The following is an 11,673-nucleotide window of genomic DNA, read 5'->3' on the forward strand; positions in this document are numbered from 1 at the left end:
AGCTTTCAGTATCATTCAGATTTTGGAAAATAACTTTTCAGAATTTTCATACTGACAGAATTAATCTGATCTGTTCATAAACTTGTTTTTGATGTGTTGTTCTAGGTTATTTTAAATTTGTTTTTATAGAAGACATACTTATGTAAGTAGGATGATTTCAAACTGATTTATAGAGAAGATACATCAAAATGTAATCAGAAGCAAGATATTGTGTACCACATTTTTCTCAATATATGCCATCCATTAAGTTATGATATAGTCTGTCTGTCTGTCTATCCATCCTTCCATCTGATATGGTTCAGTACAGTAACTTTGCTTGTCCACAGTTAGCAGAATTTGTGGATTGCTTGCATATGTGGAAAGGAAGAACCTGTCGATTTCAGGGTCAAAAGATCAAAGGTCATGGTTACTGAAAGAAGCAAAGCTATTTTTGCACAATAACTTGAGTTTCTACCATCTACAGTTACCAAACTTTCTGGATGGCATGGAGTAAGGAGGAACTCTATCAGTTTTTTTTAGTCCAACAGTCAATGTCACTATGACTGAGAGAATGATGACATAGTTTGTGCACAGTAACATCAGTTCTACATTACATATCTCAACCAAACTTTGGATGGCTTTCTCTTGGGGTAAAGTTCTGACTATTGATGTTAATCCCAAATGGTATGATTTGTTTGTGTTGAAGGAAGTGACATCCATTGTAATGAAAAGAAATCAGTCAGTAAATTGCTGATGGCTTGAATTTCATTAATAAAATCCATGCACCTTTAAAAGGTTTGATACGTGCATATATTAAATTGCTGATTTTTTTCATCAAGAGAATTGATGATAGGATCACATTAAACTTTCTCCAAGAATAAGGCTTTTCTGTGTTTCTCAAAGAGGAAAAATCCAGGTGCATGGACTTTGTCATTGATAAGGTCATGAAAAACCTTATCCAGTTCCTCTTTATCAAGACTCTTGGGCAGGGGTCAGCAACTTATGGGATGCATGCCACAAGGTGGCATGTCAAGAGGTTTTGTGTGACATGCAAAGGGCAGCTAAAAATCTTGATTTAACAGTGTTATTCTCTTACTGGTGGCACACACTCGTTCATTTTGTAATTATTCTGGAAAAAAGTGGCAACCATGTAAAATATGCTCACAACCCCTGTTCCAGGGTCTTAAACTACATAACAAGAAAGAGCGAAACTGACAAATTTTTTATAATGAAAAATTATTAATTTTTTTTTTTTAAAAAGTGAAAGAATTAAAAATAAATTACACTATAGTGCATTATAGTGCAGGGGTTGGCACATGTGCCTAGTAATCTGAAAAAGTTCCAGGGTTATTCCAAATGATGTCACTGCTCTACTGATGTGTCAACAGCACACAAGATATCACTGATATAATCCCAAAATATTTTTTAATGAATTCACAATAATTCCAATATATCTATTAGTCCAAATGTCTTTGACTGAATTCACTGTAATTCCATACATCTATTAATCTAAATAGTCATTAAATGAATGTTAGAGCACTGAAGTTCCAATGAATGATTATATAATTAAATAAATGAATCAATTCTCTCACGTCTTTTCCTCGACAAACAAAGAGTACTGCTAAGAATGTCTAAGTCTGTGCAATAATTCTATTATTTAAATTGTGAAAGTTTACTGTATGCTACTAGGTATTGCAGCTTAGATACATGTTAAATAATGATATGAGCACTACATCCTCATGTGGACGCCAGAGTGAAAGAAATCAATGATCTGATAATTGACCTATGTGAAGACTTTAACCTACACTACATTCCACAATACACATCTTTCTTTCGTCAGAACCAGAATGTCAATCTAAGCCTCTACAACAGAGACAAAATTCATTTAAGTAGAAAGGGAATCTCTCAACTACTGAGAAATATTAACATGTAGGCCCCCATTTTCAGGCACTCATATAAATAGTACTGTCTCTGCTGTGGAGAAACTGGGCATATGACACAGGTATGCCATTATGGCAGATTGAGTGCTTCACATGCCATAAATTTGGACACAAAGACTGTTAATCAATGTATTATACACCTCTCCTTTGATAACTTGCACACAATAGGGTCCACAAACATAGACTGCACTATAAGCGAGGCACGAGTTTCTGAGGGTCCTCAAAAAATTGGAAAAAATCGCTTTGACATCGAGAAAACTATGGGGGAGAGTGGCATTAGGGAACTGGGCTGTTTATTGACTGAATCCTCGTTTTACAATCATGTCTATAAAATATTTAATAACGTGCTTTTTCTAATGAAGTTTTCTGTTATTCTGTTTAAATAACATTATTTTCAAAATGTACAACATATGAAAGATCGTTCCAGCTGGTTTCAACAACCATCACGTGTATGCAAAAAAAATCTGTGTATTACATCACTGCTTTTTGTTTGCCTGATGAGTCTTGTTCCCGTAGTGGTGTTTAATATTATCCTGCCAAATTGCGAGTCCACAGTGCAGGGAACTAGACTACTGTTGATACACCGCCAAACAAGATTCCTTTTTTTCAAAAACATGCAACATTTATTTTGTGAGACAATCATCTACGTTTAAACTTAATTTTTGTATTGATCAATTAGTACAGTATTGATGCCATGATTTCATTGTTATAAGGAAACTTCTTATCATCCTTGATGATATCTCTAAGTGCCAGTTCAAAAATTCTCAGAAAGTCGCTTGCGCACAATGGTCCGTATCTGAAATCAAGCTCTTTATTTTACAAAGTATTCATTTTGCATGGCTGCCTTGTTATTTTTTATCACAGTTATGAAAAAGTCAGTTAATTTAAGATAATTTTTGTTACATACACAGTAACATTTATAAGTGTTCAATTGATGAAATGAAGTGAGTTCACCTGACATACAACTGGGGCCGCTAGATTTTAAGTTTGTTGGATTTTCGTGCCTTTTAACATTTCTTTTATTCCACCTCCTTTATTTGATTCAAAAGACATAATTAATGTGATAATAATAAGGAGGCCAGCTTTTAATTCAGTGCGACAATACAAATGCTTCTGCAAGTCAGTTATCAAAACATGGTCGGCACTTAATTAGGTTCTCAGAGTAACGCTCATGGGTATAGCTGTTACGGTAGATTAAAGCATTTTATGTTTAATTTCAAGAGGACACGTTGCATTTATAATGATAACACTTAAAATGAACTAAAAGATAGAAGTAGAACACAAATTTCGATTGATAAAAAATTATTTAATTTGCATATGTGACATTTTCATTGAACAAAATTTCTTTACGTATCGTTAATTGCAGTGTACTAGGAACGTCTTTTGGAAATAAAATGTAAACAATTTTATGACCTGTTTTTGAATATAATATTTCATAGTTTTGATTAAAATTTCCATGTTTTTTCTTCTGTTTTCGACGATAAAACAAGCAATAAATCAAAGTTTCCATTACCAATTTTGATTGAGATTTTCTTCAAGTTCAATAAATTGGGGACAAATTTGGGGGTATCTTCTGGTATGATAAATGGGATCCACACCTGACCCCACGTTATAAGCAGGTTCACGAGTTATCAGGGCACGAGTTATCGAGGGAGTGGTGTACATGCTAGGAAGCTGGCAAAGAGGAGAATGCCAGTGCTTTATTTATAGCAAATCTAAATGTACCTAGTCAGACTCTTGATTCTAACTAGCCAATGGTCACTTTTCTATTTGCAAAAGTTTACAGATTTTCAGGGTCTGTGTGTGATTTTGAAGATGCTAATATATATTTACATTTAAATATGGAAATAGGATGTCAGAATGATAAAAAGAGTATGAAGACAATCTCAGTCAGTTCCATGTTGCATGATGACATACATATAATTGAAATGAAACTAAATACAAAAAGGTTTTAACATAGGTCACTTAAATGTACAAGGTATAGTGGGATAAATAATATATATGTTTTAGGACTCACTGAAACCAAGTTAAATGCAAACCACAATAATAGTCTATTTCACTGTCAAGGCTACAGTAAACCATTATACAGGGACAGAGAGACAGCTGGGGGAGGTCTTATTGTATACATTAGGGAAGATGTAAATGCAGAAAGGCGACTTGACTTGGAGTCACATGAAATTGAGAGTTTCTGGGTGGAAATCTTTCAAAATAATGCAAAATCATTCCAGTTGGTTTCATTTATAGGCCACCTTCCTCCAAAGCAATTTGGAGTAATAACTTTTTGAAACAAATAGATGTTCTTGCACAGGAGAAACATGTATACTTGGCGATATAAATAAGGACCTTATCAGTACTCAAATAAGGAACAACTGGATGGAATTTTTTTAATCATTAGGCCTAGTCCAGCTGGTAAATGAGCTTACAAGGGTAACAGAAAATCAAGCACTCTTATTGATCACTTTTATACCAACCTACCAGATAATGTGGCTTATGTTAATGTACCAAATGTTGCTCTTAGTGACCATTATCCTACTTTTTTGACAAGAAAGGTTAAATGCAAGAAAAATAAGAAAAATACACACAAAACTATCACTTACAGATCATTAAAATTTCTTTTTAATAAAAACAATTTCTCAATGACTGGTATAAAGTTCCATGGAATATGATCCAAAATGTGGATGACATAGATGAAGCTCTGAGGGTGTAGACTGACTTACTTATGGATGTAGTCTCTAAGCATGCACCTCTGAAAGTACATCGAGTAAAGAATGAAATCCAACCTAATTGGCTTACTAGTTAAATCCTAGACACTATGAAAACACGAGACCAATTCAAGGCTATAGGAAACTATGCACTAATATAAAGTATGGAGAAATATAATAACAAGCATGATTAAAAAAGTTTTTAAAAAAACTTATTATCAATCATTGTTTGAAAACAAAAAGAGCAACACAAACTCCATTTGGAAAGTCTTCAGTGAACTCACTGGAGGAACACATAAAGATCAGACAAATAAAACTTACTCACTTCTGGTAAATGACGCCATAGTCACTGATGACACTAATATTGCATTGTTTCGCCAACATTACCACAAAGTTGAAAGAACCAGCAATAGAAAACAACTTTACTGAACAGAAAAAGTTATGCAGCATCAAAATCTCTAAGGAGGTATGTTTCTCTATCCCACCAGTATCAAAACACTTCATTAAAAATGTCTCACTGAACTTGATACCAGGAAAGCTACAAGATTTGATCAGATTGGTCCACAACTCATTAAATCTTCTGCCTCTGCTATTTCAGATAGCATAACATTCATAATCAATTTAAGTATTGCAACCTTATCTGTCCCCAAAATATAGAAAACTGAAAAAGTAACTCCTATTCACAAATCTGGTTCTAAGGATGATAGTGATAACTACAGGCCAATCTCAATACTAGCAAACTTGTCAAAATTGGAAAAAATGTTCATGGCTCATTCATGTCATATTTAACCAAACACTTGCTGCTACACCATAATCAATCAGGCTTTAAACAGAAACATTCATTTGAGACTGCCTTGATCTCCCTAACTGATAAATGGTTTCATGCAAGCTAGAATAATAGGATCTGTTTTTGCAAATTTCAGAAAAGCATTTCACATGGTGGATCATGAAATCCTTTTGAAGAAACTGAAAATCTGCCAGTGTGATGAAAGCACAGTTAGATGGTTTACTTCATACTTAAGTGAGAGAACACAACATGATTATATATTAAATAATGTTCTGTCTGAACCTGGAACAGTTAGATATGGAGTACCACAGGGCTCAATTCTAGGTCCATTACAGTTTAATTTATTTATTAATGACCTGCCACTTTTACTAAGGGACTCGATGTCATCTACAGATCTCTATGCAGATGACACAACATTGTCAGACACCCAAAACACAAAACATGAACTCAGCATTTCTTTACAGAATGCCCTAAACAAACTGGACAACTGGTGCACATGCATTGGTATGGTGGTGAATACTGGTAAAACAAATATATTACTTATCTCAACACGGCGATAAAGGACGAATCTTGATAGTGATGAACTACATCTGACATGGAAGGATAAAAAAATTTAAATAGTCTATCATGATAGACTCGTTTTATCATTGAAAACAGTATCTCTTAGGACCTGGAAATTTTAATCAACACTATGAAATATAATTTAAAAATAGGTCATACATTTTTTTACATTTTCTTTCCAAACGACATTCTTAGTACACTGTAGTTAAAAATATGTAAGGAAATTTCGATAAATGAAAATGTCACTTACACTGAGTGGAGGCAGTACTTTAATAAATAAATACAAATTAAATAATTTTTTGATCAGTTGAAATTTGTGTTCTAGTTCTATCTTTTAGTTCATTTTAAGTGTAATCATCATAATTGCAACGTGTCCTCTTGTAATTAAACAGCTATGTCCACGAGCGTTACTCTGAGAACCTAATTAAGTGCCAAATGTGTTTTGATAGCTGACTTGCAGAAGTATTTGTTGTATTGTTGCACTGAATTAAAAGCTGGCCTCCTATGTATTATCACGTTAATTATGTCTTTTTAATTAAATAAAGGAGGTGGAATAAAAGAAAAGTTAAAAGGCGCAAAAATCCTACAAACCCAAAATCTAGCAGCCCCAGTTGTATGTCAGGTGAACTCACTCCATTTGATCAATCGAACAATTATAAATGTTATTGTGTATGTAACATAAACCTGCTTAAATTAACCGACTCTTTCATAACTGTGATCAAAGATAACAAGGCAGCCAAGCAAAATGGATACCTCTTAAAAAAAAAGAACTTAATTTCACAGATATGGACCATTGTGGGCAAGCGAGTTTCTGAGAATTGGCACTTAGAGATATCCTCCTGGATGAAAAGAAGTTACATTTTTACTTCCAATGAAATAATGACATCAGTATTGTACTAATTGAACAATACAACAATTGAGTTTCGACGTAGACGATTGTCTCACAAAATAAATGTCATGCGCTTTTGTAAAAAGAGGAATCTTGTTTGGTGGTGTATCAACAGTTAGTCTAGTTTCCTGCTGTGTGGACTCCCAATTTTGCAGGATACTATTAAACACCACTACGGGAACCAAACTCATTAAAAAAAAAAAAAAAAGCAGTGACATTATACACGGATTTTTTGCGTACATGTGATGGTAGTTGAAACCAGTTGGAACAATCTTTAATATGTTGGACATTTTGAAAATTAATGTTATTTAAACAGAATAGTGAACAACTTCATTAGAAAAAACATGTTATAAAATTTTTTTGTTGACATGATTGTAAAATGAGGTTTCAGTCATTAAACAGCCTTTCCTAACACTGCTCCCCCCCACCACGGTTTTCTCAATGTCAAAGTGATTTTTTAAAATTGTTGGAGGTCCCTCATTAACTCGTGCCTCTCTTATAGTGCGCTTTATGTTTGTGGACCCTGTTGTGTGCAAGTTTTCGAGGGAAAGTTGTATTATTATTATACTAATTACCAATGCACATCAGAAATAATGCAATAGGAAAGTTTTTAATGAATAGTCAATGTATTTCAAAATACTCTATCAGTAAACAGATCAGCTGTTTCAGTTCTGGCTAATCACTAATTAGGTCAGGCTGGCGCATTCTAGAACTCACATCCTTGTTGGATCACATGATGTATACTTACATTTATAGTTTGATTCAAACTTGGAACTTATGAATGAATTAATCATTTTACGCATTTGATACATGACTTCTTACAGTGCAAACTATATAACTATATGATCATAGCATTGTAGCATTAAAAATGTCATTAACTAAATGATCCCTATATAAATTATTGTTATGAAAATAATACACATAAAATAGATACACATATCACCATATTTATGGTGTGTCTCATAAGGTCACACTATACTTTGACATAATAATTCTCTTCATTTAGTTGTCTTATAGTTTCTTTTATGTAATCATTAGTGTTCATGATTACAATATCAGAGCCTTTATTTGGCTTTTTTTTAAAGGACAATACTGTTGCCATGGATCTGTTATTTACTTAATCACATGCCAGTTCTGCAGTAAATAAATCATGTGTGAGACTTAAAGTGAATTACAAGTGAAAATAAAAGAACACCTTTGGGATTGCTGATATAAGAAGGAGACCCTAGTGTCTAAACACTTTAATCATTCTGACCAGAGCATAAACTGTGTTCAGTATCAGATACTAAAAATCATCCAATCTGATCCAGAGCTAACTAGTAGCATCATTAAAATGGAAAGATTGAGAACTTTATTAAGGTGGCACTTTACAGTTTTTATTTTATTAGGGTTAGATATTTTTTAAAGAAAAAGAATTTCTCAGGTTTTCCTCAGTGGCTATTTAATAAAGACCTTATATATCATAGTTATTGTTAAAATAATTTTAATCCCTTTATTTTGGTGTATTAGAGATATAATAAAAGTATACAGTTTGGCCTTGTTTCAGATTCCAGCTGTTCAAAAACTGATAGAACTTTTTACATATTTTGTAATTCCTTCATTGCACATTCAGAAGCTGCTATTGCCTGATCTGGCAAATTATCTTGTCCCTCTCTTAATAACTGATAAAGATAGTGTATTTTACACAAATTTAGGCCGATTTTTTTAGCATTGAGGAACAACCAGTTTGGTTTAAGCTCTTTGTTTAGATCATGTCCACAAGTAAAATACCCAAATAAATTTCAGTCAGAGGTTTTTCTTTCTTAAGCATTTGTGGCTTTTCTTTATCTTTAAAGTTTCAGAACTTAAATTTTAATTGTCTGATGCTATTGTTGCCAGTATTGTGCTGATGTACTGTTAAATTATATTATGTATATTTGATTTATATTGTCTGCTTGACTTTTTTGAATGAGGGTAGTGGATAGAATTTGTGCATACCTAACTTTTGTCTAGTTATTAAGTGGTAATCTAGATGTTCACTAGAATTTGAGTTCAAGGCCTAATATTGCTTACATGTTAGTGGAATTTACCATTAGTTTTCTGTTGTGTCGTATGTCAGGTAAAATACTATAAATAGGGGAAAGGTAAACAAATTTAATTGATAGTTCACTTTTTAAGATCAGTCTTTGGAATCATTTACAGTTGTATTCAGATATAATTTGAGAGAAATTATTTGTCAAGCTTGAATTTTGGGGAGAAGTGAGAGCTCAACAGGGAGAAGTGGACATGATAGATAGATAGATATAAAGTGCGTTCTCTTATTTGAATTGTGCCCTCTATATCCCAGTTTTCATATTTGTATTTAAGCAATACTTTATTTTCAAGTAGAAAATTTTCTGAGCTTTTTTTAGTCATTTGACTCTAAAAGAGAATAACAGAAACTACATTGTAACAAATTTTAACTAGGTAACCAGATTATGTGTACATTATTGTAATTGCAAGTTAGTAAAAATGCTTCATCAACTCTGGTAATCAACTTTTTATATAAAGATTTCTAAATGTGTTTGAAACAACCTCTGTATGATGTACATGAGGGCAAATGCACACGGGTCGTCAGATCACACTGTTTTTCCTCATTTCTTTGTTGTGGATAAAACATCACCGTAACTGTTCATACATAGCACACTAAGATGCATAAAATTACAGACATGGCTCTTTTATAGTTGGTATATCAACTAAGTAAACCCTTCTTTCCAACCGAATCAACACAGATGATAGTGCATCTATTTTTAGAAGGAGGGTTTTTCATAATTTAGTCACTTTATCTAGCTTCATTGCAGTCCATTGATAGGATTGCAAATTTATGGCTTATTTTTTTCTCTACATGTATTAATTTTAGGCATTGATTAAATATTATCTGCTTAGCAGCTTTTTTCCATATTTTTGCAAATATGAGTAAAGTCTGAAAATGACTTTGACCGTAACATTGTCCCATATGTTTCTGACCTATATACTTGCAGTTTAAAGTTAAATATTAAATAGCATAATACCTGAGCTTTGCATTCCTTGTATATTTTTTGAATATATTTGCAAAATTTACAAATTGATGATGATTTACAAATTTACAATGATTTACAAAAACAGAAAATCTAATAAACTGGCACTTCCCAGACATAGCAGTGCCTGCCAACATTTCCCGGCCACTGGTACACTTACAGTTTAAAACTAATTTTATGAAGAAATAGTGTATAAGAGGCAGTTAAAATATCCAGATCACTGATTCTATTCTTAAAACACAAATTGCTTTTTACATACTATTGTTAAAGTTTTGAAACACAAGTGTGTCTGTTTTTATCATCAAAGGATAACATGCATAAATCAGGTACAGAATGGGGCCTAGTTGCTGACTTATTTTGGAAATGGTTAATGGACACTGCTATCAAAACACATGCCTGTGAATGTGGAAGAGTTTGTTTATCAGCATAATTGATATCAAAACTAGGCCTAGCTAGTGATGGCTTGATGAATATGTTTTGCTACAACTATTGAACTACCCGGCTAAGCCGAGGGGTCATCTCAGAAGGTATGGTTAGTCAATGTTCCTCTATAAAATAACAGGGCAAAGTTGTTTTCTCTTTCCTTACAGAAGAAGGCAAAGTTTACATTTTCTGGGCAACTTAGTAGCCCACATCATCTGGTAGCATGATCCCTGATACCTAGTCAGTGTGTACAACCACTATACTGAAAATTATTCTTGTACAAAAAGTAAACTTTCATGGGATATCAGAATACTGACTTTATGGACAATTTTTGTGTAAGTTAGGTAGTTCAACTGCCAGAGTAATGTACTGTACAGCAGTAAAACAAGCTCTAGGGGCCACTGTTAAGTTGCATAAGCTGAAACTGAATCAGAATTCAGAAAAAGACTTTCCTTCAGTTAGATTATTTTTCACAACATAAATTTGGCTCTGTAGTCAACATTATAGCCTGCTTCTAGTTTTAATTACTTTGGTTGACACAAATGATTTATTTTACCAACACTGAAATGATACACAATCCAAAGTATTGTGGATTTATTATGTTATTTTCATGGGTTAACAATTTTCATAGATGTTGGTTTTGCTAGAAAACATTAATTAAAATAATTAATAAACAATGATCCTTCTGTTCTAAACAAGTAAAACTATATAAAAAAAACTTCACCTATACAAGAATTTTAGTTTTGATCAAAACGTTATTTTTTCATAAAACCACAGCTATCAGAATCCAGTATGACTGAGAATCAATGAGACTGTTTTTAAAGGCTCTTCACTTTTGTTTCAATCAGAAAACCCAACAGGTTGACACAGAAATAAAGAAGCAGAGAGCTGTATTCAAACTGGCCACAAGATTAGTACAGGCAGCTAAGAACTCTCGTCTGGACGAGGTAGGCCTTCGGCAGTACCTCACCAGTCTAAAGAAGCAGTATCAGAGAGAGATTAGTACAGCAGAAGAATGACTTTATGATGTGAATTAATGTTTTGCTAGACTGGAAAATTAGACCATTTAAAGAGTTAATTTTATTGCTATTTCAAGCATAGATTTTTATTCTTGGTTATTCTCTTTTGGTTGAAATAAAAAACAAACTAATGTGCTGAGACTTTTTTTGTCACTTGGCTGAAAACTAAACTTATGGTATTGCCAACCATTCATTGGTACCCATAATGATGCATCATGGTACATACATTCATCATCATGCATAGTACAGCATCCTAATAAGGAAATGAGGACTCACAAAATTACTTCATTATATTAATAGTTTTCATTATAATACAAATATTACACTTTATTGAGTAT

At 33.0% G+C, this 11,673-nt stretch overlaps 1 protein-coding gene across 1 annotated transcript in view; it reads left to right on the top strand.

Annotated features, from left to right (window-relative positions):
* Positions 1 to 11,471, top strand: part of LOC149803388 (mutS protein homolog 4-like) — a 182,656-nt gene extending 171,185 nt beyond the window's left edge. Inside the window, exon 26 of the mRNA XM_089953095.1 lies at positions 11,165 to 11,471. Within this exon, the coding sequence (XP_089809221.1) occupies positions 11,165 to 11,335 (171 nt within the window). The 3' untranslated portion in view covers positions 11,336 to 11,471. The remainder of the gene's footprint in view (positions 1 to 11,164) is intronic.
* Positions 11,472 to 11,673: the final 202 nt, after the last annotated feature.

The sequence above is a fragment of the Sinohyriopsis cumingii genome, chromosome 3 (genome assembly GCF_028554795.1).
Source record: "Sinohyriopsis cumingii isolate HCF-2022 chromosome 3, ASM2855479v2, whole genome shotgun sequence".
Taxonomy (NCBI): Eukaryota; Metazoa; Mollusca; class Bivalvia; order Unionida; family Unionidae; genus Sinohyriopsis; species Sinohyriopsis cumingii.